Source organism: Prosopis cineraria, unplaced genomic scaffold, assembly GCF_029017545.1.
Source record: "Prosopis cineraria cultivar Desert tree isolate PC_DT_omini unplaced genomic scaffold, ASM2901754v1 PC14, whole genome shotgun sequence".
NCBI lineage: Eukaryota > Viridiplantae > Streptophyta > Magnoliopsida > Fabales > Fabaceae > Prosopis > Prosopis cineraria.
In genome coordinates this window covers 2,041,849-2,062,857 of record NW_026555345.1, presented here as the reverse complement: position 1 = coordinate 2,062,857, position 21,009 = coordinate 2,041,849, and the positions used below count along the sequence as shown (strand labels likewise).

General features: G+C 34.6%; 4 protein-coding genes and 1 non-coding gene across 7 annotated transcripts; 2 read left to right on the top strand and 3 right to left on the bottom strand.

Annotated features, from left to right (window-relative positions):
* Positions 1 to 54: 54 nt before the first annotated feature.
* Positions 55 to 4,073, bottom strand: LOC129292830 (cyclase-associated protein 1-like). The gene is made up of 10 exons (XM_054930486.1): positions 3,630 to 4,073; positions 2,714 to 2,882; positions 2,541 to 2,605; positions 1,802 to 2,102; positions 1,580 to 1,733; positions 1,377 to 1,486; positions 1,183 to 1,238; positions 1,024 to 1,080; positions 651 to 794; positions 55 to 418 (listed from the first exon to the last, which is right to left on the bottom strand). Exons 1-10 carry the CDS (start codon positions 3,924 to 3,926, stop codon positions 332 to 334), a joined length of 1,440 nt encoding a protein of 479 aa, XP_054786461.1. The 5' UTR covers positions 3,927 to 4,073; the 3' UTR covers positions 55 to 331.
* Positions 4,074 to 4,759: 686 nt separating this feature from the next.
* LOC129292831 (probable receptor-like serine/threonine-protein kinase At4g34500) lies at positions 4,760 to 8,638 on the bottom strand. The gene is made up of 7 exons (XM_054930487.1): positions 7,918 to 8,638; positions 6,926 to 7,030; positions 6,679 to 6,801; positions 6,409 to 6,579; positions 6,155 to 6,284; positions 5,867 to 6,076; positions 4,760 to 5,294 (listed from the first exon to the last, which is right to left on the bottom strand). Exons 1-7 carry the CDS (start codon positions 8,448 to 8,450, stop codon positions 5,181 to 5,183), a joined length of 1,386 nt encoding a protein of 461 aa, XP_054786462.1. The 5' UTR covers positions 8,451 to 8,638; the 3' UTR covers positions 4,760 to 5,180.
* A 1,887-nt stretch (positions 8,639 to 10,525) lies between these two features.
* Positions 10,526 to 13,805, top strand: LOC129292829 (BTB/POZ domain-containing protein At3g05675-like). Its single transcript, XM_054930485.1, has 2 exons — positions 10,526 to 11,902; positions 13,247 to 13,805. Exons 1-2 carry the CDS (start codon positions 10,727 to 10,729, stop codon positions 13,517 to 13,519), a joined length of 1,449 nt encoding a protein of 482 aa, XP_054786460.1. The 5' UTR covers positions 10,526 to 10,726; the 3' UTR covers positions 13,520 to 13,805.
* A 3,801-nt stretch (positions 13,806 to 17,606) lies between these two features.
* On the bottom strand, positions 17,607 to 19,984 carry LOC129292833 (protein NONRESPONDING TO OXYLIPINS 2, mitochondrial). 3 transcript variants are annotated; one of them, XM_054930489.1, is made up of 3 exons: positions 19,750 to 19,984; positions 19,418 to 19,536; positions 17,607 to 18,011 (listed from the first exon to the last, which is right to left on the bottom strand). In XM_054930489.1, the coding sequence occupies exons 1-3, from the start codon at positions 19,968 to 19,970 to the stop codon at positions 17,992 to 17,994; spliced, it is 360 nt and encodes a 119-aa protein (XP_054786464.1). In that variant the 5' UTR covers positions 19,971 to 19,984; the 3' UTR covers positions 17,607 to 17,991. The 3 variants fall into 3 exon arrangements, with proteins under 3 accessions (XP_054786464.1, XP_054786465.1, XP_054786463.1); XM_054930490.1 differs by having other exon boundaries at positions 17,607 to 18,002; XM_054930488.1 differs by lacking the exon at positions 17,607 to 18,011 and adding an exon at positions 18,883 to 19,129.
* A 739-nt stretch (positions 19,985 to 20,723) lies between these two features.
* TRNAQ-CUG (transfer RNA glutamine (anticodon CUG)) lies at positions 20,724 to 20,795 on the top strand. Its single transcript has one exon. It is a non-coding gene; the product is annotated as a tRNA-Gln (tRNA).
* Positions 20,796 to 21,009: the final 214 nt, after the last annotated feature.

Here is a 21,009-nt window from a genome sequence, read left to right as displayed (position 1 = left end):
TGAACTCATGCCAGGAGGGATGAATCGGTTGATTTCAACTGCGATTGCCCTGTATTAACTTATCTCATGTGCGCGAAACCATTTCTCCTCCAAACTCATTTTATTAGTCCACTTCATTCCTTAGTATATATACACTAGGAGAGTTTTTCTTTTAGTCAATGTGAGACTTCGACACACACACTTTTGACACACATACATCACCTGGACGTCCAAAAAAGTCTTGGACGTGAATATATAACAGCTGCTCATATGATTGCGAATGAATTAAAGAAACAAAATTGAAACCAGACAGCCAGCGATCCATGGAACTCCAAAGTGCCAATTAATGTATCTAAGCTCCAGAGTGGGAAGCTGGAGTAGTTACAAAATGGTCTTCCTTGAACACATGGAAGTACTGTTGGGGCAAAGCATGCTCCACCTGCAACGGAATTGGTAATTCATATCCCTTGGCATGCCTGGTTCCCCTTGTAATATCTTATCTTCTTTTAAGTAAACAGTTCAACAATTTTAGGAAGACAGGGCTTGTCATGCTTTAAAATATAAAATCATCAAACTTAAATTCAAAAATTTCAAGTTTTTTCTTTTTAACCTCGCTTAAGGTTCAACAAAATAAATCATCAGAATATTAAACAGCAAAGTAAAAAACATACCCAATCACCATCACATGCGGCACCAGGTACCAACACATTGATCTCACTTGACTTGGCTGTAGATATGGATACTTCTAAAGAATCTTTGCTCAGATAAAGCTGGCAGCCAGAAGTGTTGTCCACCGAAATTGTTGGAGCCGAACCCTATACAAGTGAAAGCAAGCGCAATTACAATTAAAGGCATATTGGATGCGCCAAGTCTTTATTCATTGAGGATCATGTGCTCCTCTGTATCTAAAAAGCTGTATCGTTATCGATACTAAGATCACACTGTCATAGTATTAGGCACAGTAATGTCATCTACAGCATGATGTACCAAAAATAAATGCAAGATATGGAAAGGAAAAAGAAGATAAAGAGGGAGTAGAGGTACCTGACACTGAACCTCAATCCCATTACAATTTACCATCTCACAAGCTGCAACCACATCCTACATTTTGAAAACAGAAAAATGAGCTTTCGTTTTCCCCAATATGAATTGATTCTAACAACTTCTATTATCAAATCTCGTTTTCTCATACTCCGCACTAACCTTAAATAGAACTCCCATCTTTGTGCATTTATCAACAGTTATATTGTTGATCTTCCCTGCAAATTGTTCAGAAGTCATCAAGTCACTTGCAGACTTTCTACCAAGTGATAAGTTTAGAATCCACAGATCATATTTCTATATTCCAAACTCCCCAACCGGGGAGGGAAAGAAGCTTGTAAAAAGGTCATTATTACCTTGGATCTGCAAAACAGAATTTTTGCATCCATAAATGTAAACAGATTGTTTGGCATCACAATCACCAATCACCAGGTCTTTATTTCCAATTTGATTTTCAACAACCCACCTACGGCCGCAGACAATGGTTGGCTTAGACAACAGAAATCATGACACAGACAAAAATCCAAACGCCCGCGCGCGCGCACTAAAAAAAACCTACTTGCGACCCATTTGAAGTTCAAACTTTGGAGGTCCTGCTTTAGCAGTTGCATTAGAAACTGGACGACTTTCTTTTTCACTAGCGCAATTGCCAACAATTCCAGTTCCATGTGTGCGATTCTTTGTCTTCATATCATCCGTTACCTTTCTTAGACCTATTAAAAAAAGTTTCTGGTTTTTATGCCATAATATGTATTCAGGAATTAGAAAGAGAATAACCTACCCCCAGTGACATTCCCAGAGCTTATTTGTTGAAAAACAGCAGACATCCCATCTCTTGGCTTAGAGGATGAAGCCTGAGAAGATTCAGAACTGAAGAGAGAAGCAGAAGGAGGATTTGGGGGAGCAGGTGCACAAGGTGGAGGAGCTTTTGATGGAGCAATCCTTTGTCCTGTACGACTCCAAACTGGGCCTAAAGGATAATAAGTCTTCACGTAATCCCTTAAACCAGGAAGATATAGCTCTTTAAGAGCTTTGATCCACTCAACATGATTCGAATCTTTGTTTCTATACTCTACAAGAACCTGATTACAATAAAACAGGATTAGATATTCCCGACTTATGAAATAGCAACATGTAGAACTACAGCACCAGGTAAAGTCTAGGAAGTTGAAGCAAAATCATTTTACTTTGTTCTGTAACTCACATGTTACCAAAAGTAAGTGGAATTACAGAATTTGAATCCCTATTAATTTGTCTATGCAGCTAAATACTGAGCCAGCTGATCCATATTTGTTTGCCTTCTCAGCCATTATGCTAATGCAAATTTTTCACTCTACATGTAAATAAGCATGCATATATTGGTTTTCAATAGAAAATAAGGCCAAAGTCATTAGAATTATCAAGAACAAAACCTATTTCACTTAAAAGAACTCCTCAATCCTTTCCCCTCAGTATAAAAGGAGAGGACTGGTATTTCACCCAACATAAATCACCAGGCCTCTGGAATGAATAAAGAGTACCTTGTTGCTATAAAACTCAGCCATTTGCCAACTTTCCTCCACGTGTGCAATGGGCATGCTCATACCTTGAAATAACAAATAATAATAATAAAGAGGAAAATAATAACTCAATGTTTATTTTTTCTGAAAAGCAAATAATAACTCAATGTAGAAAAGAATGAGGCGTCACTAACCACAACCCTTTCCAGTATATGCAATCCATGCTAGGGCTGAGAGACTGTCAACAGCAGCCTTCAAATGGTTAAAAAAATCTGATCTCTTTCCTTCTGTCAATGCAGCAGCCTTTGAGATAACTCCATTCAGTGGTTTCAGAAATTCAGCCAACCCAGCAGGGTCTGGTTTCTGAGAAATTAAAAGGTTAGACTGCAAGTATATATATACTCACAGCACGAACTATGATTTCAATATATTCATTTTTCTGTCGATCATAATTCATAAGACGTCTTGGAATTATTTTTCACAAAATCCTACCTGAAAACATTATCATTTAATCAGAGGCTACCTCAAATATACAGAAGATCACTCTACAATACTCTACCCTGATTACTTTCAAGTTTCAACAACTAACTTCACCCTCTATTATCATTATTCTTCTTGGCCTTGACTATCAATTGAACTTGCCAAAGTTATGATATCAAAAGATCACGAAAGTCACGTGACAGCTCTTTTGTCCCACAGGAATGACATCTCCAATATGCAGAAAAGTTACATGATTCATTGTTCTATCGCAAAATCATATAAACACATACATTTGGGTCCACATAGAAATTCCAACCGACCAAGCTCGTCATTACTATCAGTTGTGCTTGCTGCCAAGCTATTGACACAGAAAATAACAATCACACACCTCCTACCACCAAAGTACTTAGCACGGACTAATATTTTGTCATTAACGATGCAATAAACCTTGCACGTTGATCAAATAACATGTTCAATCCGTTAATGTAACGACACGCCAAAATCAACAAATTCTGATTAACATTTTCTCAGCGGACCCGGAGAAGATGAAGATATAGCAATGCATTCTACGGAAGAATAAATCCATTGAGGGAAAAAAAATAGGAATAGAAATGTCCTGGAAGCACTAACCTGAGTGCTCTTGACCTTGATCAAAAGTTCTTTCTGAACCAAAAAAGCCTCCTGCATAATCACTGTAATGTCCAAGGCTTGACCACCGATCTTCTCCGAAGCAGTTATTAAAGCGCCAACATATTGACTCAATAGATCACCGAATGCAACAATTGACGGATCCGCTGCAGCATCATCGCCAGAAAGAGCCGCGTTTCCAGCATCTCTCGGTAAACCACCGGAGGCGAATCCGGATGATAATAAAGACTCTAAGCGCGTCACAGCAGATTCCAACCTCCCAACGAGCTTCTCCTCCATGATTCAGAGCGACCCTGTCTCACCGGTGAAATGAGAATGAAATTGAATCTGGTATTGAATCTGGTGCGAGGCCGGACCGTTAAGGCGTGACCTTTTTTGAGAATAACTAATAATTGATAATTTGGACGAATCGACGTCGCCCGAGGATGAATATTAAAAAGCGGTTGGATTTGGCGCTTCCAAGTTCTCAACTCCCTTTGCAAGCGGGATGCCGCGGATTGGATATGCACGTGTCACTTTGTGATTGAATTTTGGCTCTCGTGTATCCAAGCATTCTTAATTTTTTAAATAGATTTAATTTTTTTTGTAAATTATAAATATATAATATATGTAAAAAAAATCATTTATTATGCCATAATTTTAATGATTTATTTATTAATCTGTAGAGTTCATATATTTTTTAAAATTTTTCTAATTATTAAGGTTACATATGATACAGACATGGTGAACATGTAACATTAGTATTAGTATTAATCATGTTTTTTTATTTACAGGAAAAAATCACTTAATTTTTAACTACCAATTAAACTAACTAAACTAATTCATATCGTAAACCTACTTTCATTTTTTAGTGCTGCTCTTATTTAATGCCTACCTTATTTGGTAAAGTTTACTGGGGAATGTAGCATTTACAGCAGATTATTTCATACATTCAATAAAAGCATATTGAGCAAAAAAATTGTTTGGTAAAATTATTTCATACTCCCCAAATTTTACAATTTATCTTACAAATAGAAACAAATAAACCTCCAAAATTTTATCCTATAAATAAAGGCGGAAGAGTATATTTTATAAGTGAATAAATTATGTGTATCCTATATAATACATGAAGAAAAATGAACGACGTTGGTGTCCAATATAATTAAACGAGATACTTAACACTATCTTCATCAATTAACCAATGCAATACAACAAGGAGTTATGTCTGTAACTTCTAGAAATGCAAACGGATATATATTGTAATTGGATCCCTCAGTAGTTTTCAAATAAAGTAATGGAAGAGATAAACACAGAAGAACCCAAGTTTGAAAAAAATGAGGCCCACCGTTATATGGTTATCTCTCTCATCAATTTATCTAAAATCGTTCCAGGGAATCCAAGTTATATGGCATGGGAGGTACATTTGTACAAGACTAGTAAGTCTTCACATGATCATCATACAGTGACAGACATAAAATATTGGTGTTTAGAGTTCTAAAGCAGGCTATGAAATTTAGATGTTCAGAATCTCCATATCAGCTACGTTACAAGCAATCATCGCCATCTTGTTCTCTCAACTGACTCCACATGCTTTGGTGGATATGAAAGTTTGCTGCAAATAGCTGTAGGAGAAGCCACAGGATCTTTCCCTCTAGCTGTCCGAAGTTCCTATGAAACAAGTCAAAAAGCTAATTAACTATTTAAGCTCTCCAATAGGTGAAATATTAATTCACTCTGTTCTACTAAACACTTCTCTTCAAAAAAATGAACCTTATGTTGGAAATTTATGTGTGGGCTCGTATTAATTACTTACTGATTTGATAAGGGTTAACCGGTGATCCCTAGAATATTAAAACCCAACTATGTTATGTGATCATATACTTAATGGGCCTGACACACAATCTATTAAGTCTGGTTAGTGGCTAAAGTGTGGGACATTAACCTTACCAAGGTCTGTAGTGGGTGGAGGATTATTAAAAAGGCTAGATCCCCTCTCTAACCTTAACTTTGTGTGCTTCCCCACCAAAGCATAACTTTAGAACGGTATAGAGAGGAAGACCTAGGTTAACTAGCTCAATGTAACTTAGTGACTATGGTTGAATCGGGTGTGCAACTCTAACTTATGTATTTGTTTGGTTTCTTATCACATACACTAGATCCATATCTAGTATGTTAATTAGATTTTACACCTTGTTCATTGTAATGAAACCTCATCCAGAATGAAATTGCATGGTGCTTACGGAACGAAAGGGGAAATCATCTGCCTCTAGCATATGAACAATTTGACTCATCTTTGGCCGCTTACAGACGTCCATATCTATGCAGCGCAGACAAACCAGCAAAGCTCGCTTTAGTGATCTCGGAGAGGGTTTAATCTCGATTGAAGGATCTACTAGCTCATCACCACGACGGCTTGCCACCATTCCCTTGAACCAGTCGACCAAGTTCATCTGAATGCACATCAAATGAAAATGAAGATAGGATTCCACAGTGCTCCTAAGAACTTGAAAAAAGAAATTTAGAATCACCTCTGCCGGCGATCTAGAATAATCAATGGGACTTCTTCCGGTGATTATTTCCATCAGCAGAACTCCAAAACTATACACATCATTACCTTCATTAAGCATACCTGTGCTAGCATACTCAGGTGAAACATATCTGCAAAAATGATACATTCTCAAATAAGCATAATCTGACATGCTTTCAGGTTTCTTCATGACTAACTTAGCTGCTGTAAGAATTTTCGTTATAAAATGAATTCGATGCTTCAGAAAAAGCCAACCCGAATGTCCCCATCACGCGTGTAGACACATAGCTTTTCTCAGATCCTAGGAGTTTGGCCAGTCCAAAGTCTGATACCTTGGCATTCCATCTTTTGTCCAGAAGAATGTTACTGGATTTCACATCTCGGTGCACAACTTTAGGTTCTAACCCTTCATGCAAATAGGCTAGCCTGTTGCATAATGTAAAACCAGACACAAATTGAACAATCAGGGAGCATGACAGCTTGTCTGTTAAGATTCTAGAGACAATAACCTAGAAGAACACAAACCCTTTTGCTGTTCCTATGGCGATCCTCATACGTATATCCCATGTTAAGGGGCTAGCAGGCCCTACCTCACCGTGCAACCACTGCTCCAAGTTTCCATTCTCAACGTATTCATAAACGAGAATCCTGAATGGTCGACAAACCAGTATAAACGAACAAATAAGCATGTCTATTAATAATTAGTTCCATCTTTTGTAAACTGAGTCTACTTAAAAGTTTATCAAGAACAAGTGGACTGAATATATAATACCTTTGAGCACCTTCGGCACAATATCCTATTAAACCCACCAAATTTTTATGCTTTACTCTTCCAATAGCCTCAACCTCCACCTTAAACTCCTTCTCAGCTTGACCCCTATTTACAAACAATAGAGCTAAGGCACATGAAAACGTTTTTCATGAGATTACTATTAAGATTATCAGGAAAGGGATTCACACTTATTTAGGAAGGAACTTCATTTCCAAATGTGAAACAATCCTTTTGCACTAAAGATTCTTATAAGGCTTTCAATGTTTAATAGATAATCCAAGTGTCAATAAACGGTTCAACTTATCACATTTCGTGTTGCTGTTTAGACGAATATGAAGTTATGAAGTTATTAGTCTATGAAGTTCAAATAAAGACGAAGTAAAACTTTTTCCTCCATTAGAGGACTAATCAATCAGTTTCATAGATCTCAGGATGATATCTCGCATAAAGTAAAAGTTGAGATAAAGCAATTACAAATAGTATAATAAAGTAAACCAAAGTTGAAAGTAAAAAAGAAAAGCAACTCTATACGCAGGCCAAAACAAAGAAGAACAAAGTGACCAATTTCACTTTTCCTTATACCCCTCAAAGCAGATGCCAGATTCACGACTGGTCAATTCATTTCCTTTTCCTGTTGGTAACTCAAGAATTTCTAATTAAATTTCATAAACAAGAGCCCATTTCGTAATCTGAAGTTGACAAACACAATGATTTAAAAGTTCTCCTAGAAATTGTAGATTTATATCAGCAAGTCCAAACAAACAAACATGCATGTAGTGCCAACAATTCAGGAAACACAAACATATATATATATATATATATATATGACCTTAAAGGCTTAACTGTCAGATTCAGAAAAGAAAATATGGAGAAGGAAAATTAACAATCTAGTCGTTGAACTGCTATGATGATAACAAGGAACCGTACAATTTTCGAGTTCTATCTCAAAAAGTTGAATTTGTAAGGGGGAAAAAATATGACATTTCACCTACTTGTTGTTTAGAAGCTTCTTCACAGCAACTACAGAGCCATCCTGAAGAATTCCTCTGTACACAATTCCATAACCTCCTTCTCCGATCACATTCTCGTCGGCGAATCCACGTGTCGCAAGCTTAAGCTCCGCCAAGCTGTACCAACGGCCCCACCCCATCTTCAGACCGTCCACGTTATCGCTCTCATCGCTGCCCTTTTTTCCTCTACTAAATCCAACATTGATCTCCTCGGCTTCCGCCTCCTTCCTCAGATCATGACCTTCAACCTTAAGCTTTTTCTCTTCAATACCAAGAAGATCCAAGGCTTCGATCTCCACGATCTCCTTGGAGACCAACGGAATTACGCCGGAGCTCTGGCTGGCTCGAGTACTAGGATTGGTGGACCTTCGATTCCGGCGAATGCAGAGGAAGATCAGAAGCACCAGAACGACGAAGATGAAGAGGAAAACGAAAACAACGATGTAGAGTTGTAAACCCAGCAATGGGGTGGTGCGGGTGAGTTCATGCAGAGCAAAGTTGCTAAATGTTGACATGGGTTGAGACTAGTTGAGAAGAGAGCTAGAAAAGTGGCATGAGGAGTGTTTGGTTGATGAGAAAATGGCTAGCAGATGTTCCGAGTTTGGAAGAGTGAAGCATTGGAGAGAAAAGGGCGTCCGAAAGAAGAGAGCGAAGTGAAGAAAGAGCGCCGGTGGGTTTCATGGTTTCAGCGGCAAAAAAGAAATAGAGCGTGCAAGCGAAAGAAACCAAAGTGTTCTTTTGTTTTTTGTTTTTGATCAATAAAACAAAAGTGAGAGTTGAGTTGTTCTTTTCCGGGTTTGGTACTGGAAGACATTACCAAGAATGCCGATAATAAAATTTTTATGCTTGATTTTGGCCCCCAAAAAAAAAAAATTTATGCTTGATGTTCATAATCTATCTATTGCTTATTATAAAATTAAGTAATTAATTTTTGTTATCTGCCCAATCTATCAATATCAATGTAAAAATATAACATCTTAAGCAAAATGTACAAAATTTAAAGCTAGTTATAATTATAATATTTATAATTTATAAATAATATAAGTTTATGTAAATTTGAATATATAATTCATATACATATTAATATTTCAGAAGACATTAAAAAAAATAGATTTAACAGTGCATGTGTAGAATAAAAGTAATAAGATGGCAAAACAGACCAAACGGGAGGTTGAAATGTAAGTGACACCCAACTACGAATGGGATAATAACGTTGATGTAATCTTCACATTTTCATTGACTAAAGAATCAAGTTTCTTGAAACATAATTCATGAAACATCCTTAACTAGTTTCATGGTTGGCGCTTATTTGCCGAGCAATGGACTATTAGGCTTCATGGGTTGTAATTTTATGGTTATTTAATATATATATATATATATATATATAATGTATACATAGTCACAAGGGGAACTTATTTTATCATAATCTTTTTTATTGTAGAGAGGTATTCTTTTATTAGAAACAAGATATAATCAGCCATTAAATGTAAACACCTTTTTTAATAGAAATTTAAATATTAATTTATCATGTTATAAAAAACTAATTTCTTTTACTAAACTTTATTCTTTTTTAGTTTTTATCATTAATTTTTAAATATTTAAAAATTTAATTTATGTTGATTTACTTTTTTTCAAATTACTATCACAAGTTAATTTTAATTCTCATTAGATTTTTCATGCCACTTTGTAAGTGGAACAAATAGGGGTTACGTAATATTTTTAAACAATACTGTATGGAAAGAGCCGCATTGTGGGCTACAAAATAGGTTTCTTTATAAATATAATTAAAGTATTACAAACACAATATTAAGAACAAAAGAGTTTAAACTTAAGCCTCCAATTACTTACTTAAAACAATGAAATTCCCCAACACTTACACCATTTTTTTATTAGTAGCTACAAATTAGTTGAATAGAATTGAGAGAGTGTCAATCGGTTGGGTTGGCCCAAAATATGGACTGAGATTTATTTTGATTCCACACTTCTTTTATATATATATATATATATATAATAGGTATAATGCATGAATAAAAATAGTTTAACTTATAAATCATATTTGTTAGGATGGCCAACTTGGTTTCCAACTCAAACATCTTTTCATTCAATAATTATTTATTTTAAAAACATGAAACGTGATTTTGTAATTATTGAAAAGAAAAAATTGTAGGAAGGATGCAAACCATGAAAACACAACTTATTCGAGCCTTGTACAAATATTTGTGTGACTCATTCTAGTTTGCATTAGTTTTAATATAATTTATATCATTTTATGGGAAGTAAGATGAGTACTGGGCAATTAAATGGAGCTCAAGATAAGTAAAATTATAATCATTCCAACTTTAGGCAGTTTTTATATTCTTCATTTATATTAGAAATTTAGAATCCAAGATCAACAGGCTTTGATATATTTTATATTATATCTTGTTTGATTGACGATGATTATGATGATATTTATTTTAAATTGAACGAAAGTGAGATGGAGGATGTGTAATTTATTTGAAAACAATTTATTAATTATTTAATTAAAGAAATGCATAATTTACTTGTGTTAAATTTTTCACTTCTTTAAATTACCAACACCAAAAAACCAACCCGTTCTGGCCTTCTGGGTTACTCTCCGAATCCGACTCTCGATCATCTATCCCCTATCCGTTCCTCAAACATTAATCTCACACCGACGTTAACCCAGAAAACCTTCCCACTCGATCTATTTTCCTTGCAGATTTCTCTTCCGTGTTTAATTTAATTTAATTTAATAATTCGTTTTTGAATCTCTTGTTTCGCCGGCGAAATGACACTCGGCGGCCCCAAGAAGCGCCATCGCGCCACCGAACCCTCCGGTAGCCGCCATCTGTCCACGATCGCAGTCATCGACTCGTCGGTCTCCGACAAAAGCGTCGCCGAAGTAACCCAAACCCCACGCTGTGCCCCAACCACCACTGATGCCGCCGGCAGCAACATCTTCTTTAACGACTCTTCTACCGCCGACGTCATCCTCCGCCTCTTTGTCGAAACCGCCTCATCAACTGAATCTTCCTCCGATTCTCGGTCCGTCGATCACTGCCCTTCCACCTCCGTCTACCTCCACTCTGACATTCTCCGCCGTTCGATGTACTTCTCTGCCCTCTTATCCGACCGATGGATGGGCCAGTCCAAACCGGATGACTCCGATAACTTGTTTAGACTTAATCTTAGTGTTCCTTCTACTCCGGGTTCCATTCAGTCCCATCTCACGGTGCTGGAATTGCTCTATTCTAATGATTTTGCTAATACCATTGATAGTGCATCCGCTGCTCTCGACCTCCTCGCAGTTGCCCTCGAATTTTTGTTCGAAGATTGCATTCGCTCATGCGTTACTTTCCTGGAGGCAGTTCCTTGGACCGAAGAGGAAGAGAAGAGAGTTTTGAACTTGATCCCTTTTCTTAGTGAAGAAGAGTCAAAGGAGCTTCTTGCCAGGGTTACCCCTGTAAAGGCGGATTCGTGTGAAGTAATGCTTGAAGAATTGATACTTTCGGCCATTCACAATTATCAGAATATGGCTTATGTCAAGGCCTTTGTTGCTAAGATTTTGAGGGATTTTTCTTCGAGGGAATCAGCCAAGAGGGTCTTGGAGAAGGCATTCAACGTGAGCTTGAAGACTGTGAAAGAGTCCTTGGAGGAGTATTCCAGTCCTGATTTTAGGTGGCACCATGATGAAACGGAGGCGATTCAGCGGTTGAATTTGCACAAAGCGATGACGGACGGGAAGCATCTGCTGTGGTTGGTGGAGAGAATGATTGAGCTGAGAGTGGCTGATACGGCCGTCAAAGAATGGAGTGAGCAGGCATCGTTCACTGCTGATTTGCAGAGGGCTTTTCGGGATGATGCTTGGAGAAATATTGCTCCGGGTCTTCCTGCCGTCGTGCTTCGATGCACTTGCAAGTTAGCAAATGCAGTAACTGCAGGAACCATTTTGGCTACTAGATCGGTATAATTTTCTTATGTTCTGTTCTAAGAATCTACTGCACAGCTTAGTTTCAGGAATCAAGAACCTCACTCCGTTGGATACATTGACTTCGCTTCTAGGTTTTTTTTTTTTTTTTAGAGACTTGTTTATATTTATATGTAGGACCATTCCTTATTTTTGTGCCTTTGACATGACTCTCTGAACCTATTAATTCATGCAATGGTACCTAAAGGCTATGCTGCCAAAGCGCTCCATTTTTAAGATTGAGCAACTAACTTCCGTAGGAGGTCGCCAATTTTAGTGACCTGATCTTTTTAAAGCGCCATTCTGTGGTTTTCTTAGTTAATGATCTCAAAAATCTTTGTTTTTCCTTTCGATCCTAGATCTCTGTATTGAAGTATATACTTGTTCTTGTTTAATGGCTAAGCGAATTGTCCGCTAATTTTCTTCCTATGTGTGTTCATAATTGAATCACGTGCACGTGTACATGCATGTACTTGTCATTTTTCAAATATAAGAAGACTTTTGAAGATTTTACTCAGAAACTCTCACACTCTGTCCTAAGCTTATAGCATTTTCGCTTGAGCAAAATTGAGAGAGATGATGGGTTTGTTTGCCATTGCTAAAATGTAGTTACCTTTGAATGCAATCTGTTGTTTGGGGTCAATGCTAATGTCTAATAAGCTTGCAACTGTGGGTGGCAAATGAATCAATCAGTTGGTGTTCTTTATAGGGCTTCAGTGAAAAATCAAAAGATAGAGACTGATGCGTGCAATACAGAGATCTTTCTAAGATTAAAGAATGAATAGTTCAAACACACAAGCCTTAGCCTCTGAGGAATTTGTATCCACGGCTTTCCGACGTTAATGTTTTTTTTTTGTTGTTGTTGTTGTTGTTGTTGTAGAACCACATCTATTGAATTTTTAATCTTGTGTAGATGAGTAGAAGATTATATTTTTGTTCATTTGATATTACTACTTCCTAATATCATTGCTCTTTGAGTCTCCACTGCCTGTGTTGTCAGTATTGGAAATTACAAGTAGTATCTATGCACTACATGCAATGTCTCTTCATTCATGTTTTGTTAGGATTTAGTAGAGAAACCGATGAAGGTATGAAATTCTTCTATCACTTAATTTTTGAAGTCATTGGGAATGGTAGAAAGAAATTTCTAGTGACAAATAAAATCATATGTTTCACTTGTTTTTTTATTGGACCATTCTTTTGAATCTTCTACCATTAAAATAGTCTTGGCCTATATTCTGCTGCAAATTTATAGTCTTGGCAAATATTGTTTGCTTGTCAATTCATAATTTAGGGAGGACAAAACTGACGTGTTCATGTTTACTCCGTTGTTCTGCTCAGGTGAGAAGGAAACTTGTTGAAGATTGGCTGCCTGTTCTAGTTGTATGCAAAGATAATGTTGCACCAATGTTACCCATAAACAAATCATTGTATCTGGAGCTGGAAGAAACATTTTTGGGAATAATCTCCACATTGCCCATGTCAGATGCTCAAGAACTGTTGCCGCGGTGCCTTAGCTTCTCAACGCGAAATGTTGAAGATTGTCCTCATTTGGTGACTGCATTCAACACCTGGTTTCGACGTGCAGCCCAACCCTTCAAACCAGACCACTGATAAAAATGAGGCAGATGTTTTCGATATCTTTGTTGCTTGGCTTCTGATCAAACATCGTTCACGTGTATATCAATGTTCATAAAGTTAAAAGGAGTACAGAATGAAGGTGTCCATCTTCTAGGTGATGTGCGGGTCCTAGAACTTTGACCTTGTTTTATCCTCACTCTTCATTTGGTATCTAGATCTCACGGCCGCACACTCAGTAATGTATGAGCTGGCTTCGATCTAAGGATGCATGTATTACTAGAAAATTTGGAAATCCCACTTAATAATTTATTTTGTCATACTTTACAACTACATAAATACAGTGATTTAAAACTAATCTAAAAGCTGCATTGACTTTCGACCCTCATTTTATATTTCTATGGAATTGCTGACTATGCACTCTCATTTTATGGACATTTATTTGTTTTCAGAATAAATTTTTGTTGTTTTAAAAAATTTAAAAAAAAAATCAAAAACCTTCTTGATAATTTGTTTTCTGTTAGTTGTTTTGAAAACCAGCAACAATCAACTTTACTCCATTAGATGAGGTTGGATGTATGGATTGAGCAATGTTATTGTGTTATATTATTAAATAAATTTTTAGAAACATGGTAAACAAGAAACCATATTCAATAATTTTTATAAGTGTTTTTTTTAATTTTTTGCTACTTTTTTTATAAGGTTTAAGATTATATGTTTAATTTTTTCATTGGTGTCTCTCACGATCTTATATATATAAAGTCAAATCATATCAAATGAATTTTTATTGTATTTTCCTCAACAGATGCCATGTTCATTTTTTTTATATGTTTATTTTGAGTTTTATCTTTTTATATATACATGCATGTCAACCTCAATATTTTTATCTTTTCTACTTCAATTTTATATTTTTGTCGTCCCTTTAGAGCTCCAATGCCCACAAAACTAATAGATATCACAAGTATACAAGTTGTAATTGTAGCAAGTAATAAATCAAGATTGATCTCTCAAAGAATTAATTAAAATAGAAATTAAACATTAAATTTTTAAATTCATTCACATTAAGCTAATAAAACTTAAAATTGATTTTGGAACAATTAAAATGAAAATATTAAAAGTGATCAATTAAAATAATTTTCAACTCATAAATAAGCTAAAGCCAATCAAAAGAAGAACGTTCTAGAATTCTAATCCTCTATTTATTTTCTAACCCTCTCATTACAAGATCTTGAAATCCAGTTTTAATAATTCAAGAATTTAAATTAATTCAAAGTTTCTTCCAATCACTAAGATCTCCTAATTAAGTCAATTAAAGCAAAATATTACCTTAATTAATTAATTGCATTAGAGACCTTAACCCATGAGGATTACTTAGGTTTGTTAGATACATTCCTGTTTTAATAACAAATTAGCTAAACTAATTATAAACTATTAGTTCTTAAGGTCCAATTTGAGTTTTCACTTTTAAGATTTAACCCAAATGCCTAAATCTCACCTAGTAGTAACAAACACTAAACAAAAACAAAAAAACTCAAGAACAAGTAATCAAAATTTCATTTCTCACTTATTAAATGATAACTCAAAGGTTATTTGCATAAATAGATTCATATCTTCTAGAATAAAAAGATTTAGCTACACACAGCTGATATAAACACTATAACAATAAATAGAAGGTAAAAATTTGACAGCATAAAAGAAGAAGATAAAGAAAAACAGATAAATCATTACTATAAGCATATTTCTTTTGCTTCCTCTTTGTTCCCGAGCCCCAAAACCTCTCCTCTTACTCTCCTAAGGTTGCCTCCAGTTGCAATAGCTCAAAGATAGCTCCTTTACTCCAAAAAAAAAAAAAAAAGAGTTTTGTAGGGTATTTTTGCACAAAATTTTTTGACACTAATAAGCAATTCTGATAAAATTTTTAACAATGCATTGGTATTTTTGCATTTGTGCCTCAACATCAGAGATGACTTTTTCCTTGATTACTTTCTCTTTCTTGCTTTAACTTTTCATGTCCCACCTTTCAACAATTAATATTTATGAGTGAAATATTTGCTTACTTTAATATCCATAATTTTAAACAATTTCCACCAAAACATTACATTAAATCCATATGATGCACTTAATTAACTTCTCTTTACAAAATTAAGAAAATGCTTCTCTTTTTCATTCATGACTCCCAAAATATAACAAAAAATATGTCAATTATAATACAAAGTAAGGAGTCCTCATGCTTGTTTGTTTTAGCTTATTTCATGAAAAAAAATCTATTTTGTGAATTTTTAGTATATTTATTTAAAATTTTAAAAATAATTAGAATTCCAAAAAAAGCAAATTTCTTATTATTTTAAAAAGTTATTTTGAGTAAAGTTTAAAAGTAATCTAATGTGATAAATGAGAGAGTAATTTAAAAAAATGGGATACACAAAGATATTATAAAATGTTAAAATAACATAATAATAAATTTTTTTATAAAATAAAAATTAAGAAAGATATTATAAAATTTAAAAATAACTAACTAATAATTACTTTTTTATTATTGTAACCCAACATAAAATAGTGTTTGCTTTTTATTAAGTCTGTACAAAATAAATCTCTATTTAATAAAATCTTTAAATTACCTAAAAATTGCTTATTTTTTAATCTTGAACAAACAAGCTCTTAAAGTCCTACATTAATTACCATATAACATGGCTGATCTTATAACAATTCAAAAAAATCATTCTGAAAAATTAAAAAACCAAAAAAATCTTTTAGATATTTTGTTTTTTTTTCAACACTAAAAAAGTACTCCCTTTTTTAAAAATATATTGCATTTTTAACCGAATCTCACCTCCCACTAAAGTAGTTACCTACTTTTCAACTAATCCTATCTTTTCATATTTATCCCTATTAAACATTCTATAATAGATATAAAGTCATTATCAATAGAGTAACTTTTGAAAAAAAGGCAACAATTATATCTCAAAAAATTAAAAATACCTTACATTTTTTTAACATCCAACTCTTTAAAAAATACCTTACATTTTTGAACGAAAGGAATAGCAAGTATCATGTTTAGCCTAGGAGAACTACACTATTTATACACAATCAATAAAAAAGGATAATAAAACTTTTACTCCTTTAAATTGAGCTCTATTATTTATTTGGTCCCTTAAATTTAATTTTTATTGGTTTAATCTTTTATGTTTCATAAATTATTAATGGAATCCTTTAATTTTTAAAATACAAATTGATTATCAATATAATTGAATGTGTAAAGTACATTGATATCTAACATATATATGTAGCTAAATGAGAAATAATTAACACTCAAATCAGTTTAATTTTTATCAATATAATCTCTTATAATGTATTTTGTTATCTTGTTTCTTGAAATCCCAAAGTCAATTTTTTTTCTAACTAAATAATTACATTTATTTTCATTAGTTTACATGAATTTCATCAATATTTTATTACCTATGTTAACAAATTTTAAGTCTCACCTTTTTTCTAAACAATAAAGATCAAATTGACGAATGAGATAAACTTAATGGATCAAATTGATAAAATTAAACTTAAGAGACAAAATTAATAATTGAAATAAATTTGAAGGATAAAAAGTTACATTGTCCCAAATAAAAATAATAGAACTCACGTTGAACTTAATCCAAATACATGGAACTTTTACTGAACGAAATTAGAGAAGTGAGACAAACCTGAGATGGTTAGCCATGAATGATGTCAATTCGATTCTGCACTGTTTTTTCAATTATGTGGTTAAGGAATTTACTAGGATCCGAAGTAGCGGCAGGGTAATATCATCATAAATTTGAACAAATTTAAAAAAGAGAGAAGGGGGGGGGGGGTAAATGCTAATTGAGGAATCACCTTCAAGGCTTCAACGTTATTGCAGATTTCTAGGTTAACTGTATTTTAATTGATTCCCTTTATTAATTATTATTGTCAATGGCAAGAAATGCTCTCGAGCCAAAAGAACATCATCCTCACATCATTACGACTTTTCTTTTCTTTTCTCTTCTCTTAATAGCACCCATCATCGCGTTCATTTTTCTTCAAAGGAGCTAAACTTCATCAGCAAATCTCGCTACAAAATTGACTGAAACTAATAGCCATCAACATACAATTGCCAACATGAACGGACGCCTCTCAAATTATATTAACTTCCCAACAAAGTCCTGCAGAAAAATAGGAGTTCCTCGTTGTTTTGCAGAACAGATGGTTTGTCAGCGATCCAAACTCCTGATTACAGTTTGGGTGCATGAAATCTATTCATCAAATGATCCATCAGATATAAGAAAACTCTACTTGATATCAAAATGCCTTGAGACCGATAAAAGGTTTACAGAATGGGAGGAAAAAGAGATTTGAATCTCATGTGGCGCTCCAGGCAACGAGGGGAGTCCGAGCTATGAGACGGCCGTTTGGATAAAAGAGCGAAGATTGAGCCAACAAAAACCCAGATGCAACCCAGCTAAAAGATTGAAATGACTCAATCCTTTAATCTTTTGTCACCGAGGAACTGCAAAGTCTAGACATATCAATAGAATAAATGTATTATAATCACCAGAAGGGAGTAAAAACTTAGGTGCTAAGCTTAAAGGAAGCGTTTTCCTCAGCAAACATGAAGATAAACAGAAGGGAGTTTTAACTAAACAGAAAAATCAGAAGGGTACTATCATGGAGCATCAAATGACCATATTCGATTATGTCCCCAAGGCCAAAACAAAGTCTTGAAAACGCATCACAAAAGCATCCTTGAATTTAAAATCTTACTGATCGATACACCCAATCAAATCACTTAAGAGCATGCCTACTTTAGTCAAGGAAATGGAAGTCGCACAAGAACAGTCCCACGATGAAACCCTTCAAGTAAAGGGCTAGACTTGGATGTTATACCATTACACCTTGAAAGTACTACGGCAATGACAGATTCATTTAAACTAGCAAGGAAGCATTTGTCTCTCAGTAACACTTTGGGGCAGGATAATGGTGACAATTTCACATGGAAACAAGTCATGTTTGATCGATTGGATTCCCAAGTACTCATGTCAGAATGGTATGGGCCTGTGTCACTTAGTATATGGATAACTAAAGAGTACTAAAATGTTTCTAATTTTTACCCTTTTCCAGATAGGATGCTTGTCACAGTCCCAAAGACCACTGGACAGGCTGTAGAACGACAAAACATCACAAATTGCATCAAGTGGGACAGAGAAGGAATAATTTTGATTTCATCATAACGTAACACTAATCCTAATCAAAGTATAACAGATTCATTACTTATTGATTCTTTAGACAAGGAAACTATAAGAGTTTTATACAAAAAATCAACGGTTTTAATCAGTATTGAAGAAGATTCACTCTCGGACAGAACATCCAGACGATATAAAAGTGTAAAAGAATCAAAAAGGAAAAGGACATGTATCAGAAGCAAATACGTAATCTTCTTTTAGCCAACTACTAAAAGAAAATCTACTATACAAGTCTGCATTCGTTGCACAATACAATGGCTCGAATTCCAAAATTAGGAGTTCTTTTTCCATCCTAAGGGCACACATAAAAGACAACCTACAAGTCTCTTTATTTTTTCTTTCATCTTGAATAGATCCAGAAGAACGAAGACCTGTCACAATGTTTTATGAAGTCCTATACAAGAAAGTAGAAGAAGAATATGTCAGGATACTCGTTAAGCGCGATATAAAAAAAGCAATACCACAGCTGGATACCTAGCAGATAGTAAAAGCTAACAGGGACCAACCCGCCCTCCACAAAAACATAAAGACTAATAACGGTATGTTGGGCTGAAAATGTTTGGAATAAAAAGGAACAGATTGTGTTTGTAAGTGCATAAGAATTAATGGAAAGAGAAATCATGCATTGAGTCAAATTACATTAAAATCAGGAGCAAGAACCACATAGAAAGTAAAGAAGTACCTCGAGAAAGCCAACTCCAGCAGCTGGAATCAACGGCGATACTGGAAACGAGTCTAGCATTCGCAATGGCACTGTGAAGGGGCATCATAGACTCGACGCTTCCCATTACGGACAAAATCCTTCAAAATCCATTATTCGAAACGAAAATTGTTACCGCAAAAAATGCAAAATTATATGCAGCTTGAATACAGGGCACTCTTGCAGTCTTGCTATCATTTTGCACTCTTTAATTTCAAAAACGAAAAATTTTTCTCTTCGACAACTAATGGAAAGAAGCAGATAAAAGTAGAATATGGAAACAAGTTAAAAGTTCAATTGGAGGCGGTGTGTACCTTGAAGCGCGAGGAATAGCCGATGATGAAGGCGAAGAGAGGAGAGATGGCTGAGACACAGGAGAGAGGAATTTTTCACTGAGGATTTTGGAACGACTTACAATGGACCTTGAGGTGAACCTCGATGCTGATCTACACAAAGAAGAAGCCATTGCTGCTTCAGCAAAGGTCAGGTCCGTCTGTGACGGTGAGAGACCTAAGCTCAGCTTAAACCCTACCATAGCGCAACCGAACATAAACGACGTCGTTTTATTTTCACTAACCCAACAATGAAACATCACGCATTTCTTTCTTACAATTTTTTAATATCTTATTCTTTTATGTCAGAAGATATGCTCTTTATATACAATTAAATTATATACACAAGCATACAAATATATGAATAATATTGAATTTGAACTCGAGATTTTTTTTAAATAGGGAAGGTGGCATTAACAGTATGTTTTCAAATAGAGATTCTTTGTCTCGTTTTTTGCTTACTGATATAATGATTAACAATATTTCTGCTTCAGTTAATTGTGGTGCACAGTGGAACAAAATAGGCATTGGTTAAGTTTCCTTATTTTGTTTTGCTTTTGTTTTGTTGGTTTTCTATTGTTTTTCTTTTCTTTGTAAGTTGTGAATTACATTATATTTTAGGTTTTTTTAACTGTATTTTTATTTTAGCTATTAGTAGTTATAATATTTCTTTTTTTGATTAATAAAAATTTGCTCTGTTTTGACAAAAAAAAAATTTTGTTTTAATTTTTTATTGAAAAAATCCATTCAATTTATTTTAAATCTATATGAAGTGAATATCGCAGTAATTTCTAAATCCTCCTCGTTAAGCTAGTCAAGATGCGTCATATTTTTTAGGTAATAAATATGATTGTATAATACATTTTATTTACAAAAATCTTCAATTTTTTTCCCTAAGATCTATTCTTGAAAAAACTGACTTTATGTCAGTATATGCTTGATCCGATTCAATTAAAGGTCCCATGGTCTAGTGGTCAGGACATTGGGCTCTGAATCCAGTAACCCGAGTTCAAATCTCGGTGGGACCTTTATAAGCTCATTTTTCACTTTCAAATTGTCGGAACATTCCACCCCCTGATATTATCAGGAGTCAGTGCACTAAATGGCAGCGTATTCTTTCGTTACTCTTTAACTTTAATCAACATCTTTATAGCCATATAGGCATATGTTAACACAAACACAAACATTCTAATTGTGTGGAAGTCCAGTTATCAGCCACAGGCCAAAACTTGAATAAGCAGA

Coding starts and splice junctions, on each gene's coding strand:
- LOC129292830 (XM_054930486.1), bottom strand. CDS start 3,926: ATGGAGGAGAAGCTCGTTGGGAGGTTGGAATCTGCTGTGACGCGCTTA. Junction 1,487..1,579: donor GAACTTCAAATGGGTCGCAA/GTAGGTTTTTTT, acceptor CTGCGGCCGTAG/GTGGGTTGTTGAAAATCAAA. Junction 795..1,023: donor GGATTGAGGTTCAGTGTCAG/GTACCTCTACTC, acceptor TCACTTGTATAG/GGTTCGGCTCCAACAATTTC.
- LOC129292833 (XM_054930489.1), bottom strand. CDS start 19,970: ATGGTAGGGTTTAAGCTGAGCTTAGGTCTCTCACCGTCACAGACGGAC. Junction 19,537..19,749: donor GCTATTCCTCGCGCTTCAAG/GTACACACCGCC, acceptor TGGATTTTGAAG/GATTTTGTCCGTAATGGGAA. Junction 18,012..19,417: donor CTGGAGTTGGCTTTCTCGAG/GTACTTCTTTAC, acceptor TGATATGTCTAG/ACTTTGCAGTTCCTCGGTGA.
- LOC129292829 (XM_054930485.1), top strand. CDS start 10,727: ATGACACTCGGCGGCCCCAAGAAGCGCCATCGCGCCACCGAACCCTCC. Junction 11,903..13,246: donor CCATTTTGGCTACTAGATCG/GTATAATTTTCT, acceptor TGTTCTGCTCAG/GTGAGAAGGAAACTTGTTGA.
- LOC129292831 (XM_054930487.1), bottom strand. CDS start 8,450: ATGTCAACATTTAGCAACTTTGCTCTGCATGAACTCACCCGCACCACC. Junction 7,031..7,917: donor AAGAAGCTTCTAAACAACAA/GTAGGTGAAATG, acceptor GTTTGTAAATAG/GGGTCAAGCTGAGAAGGAGT. Junction 6,077..6,154: donor ATTCTAGATCGCCGGCAGAG/GTGATTCTAAAT, acceptor ATGTGCATTCAG/ATGAACTTGGTCGACTGGTT.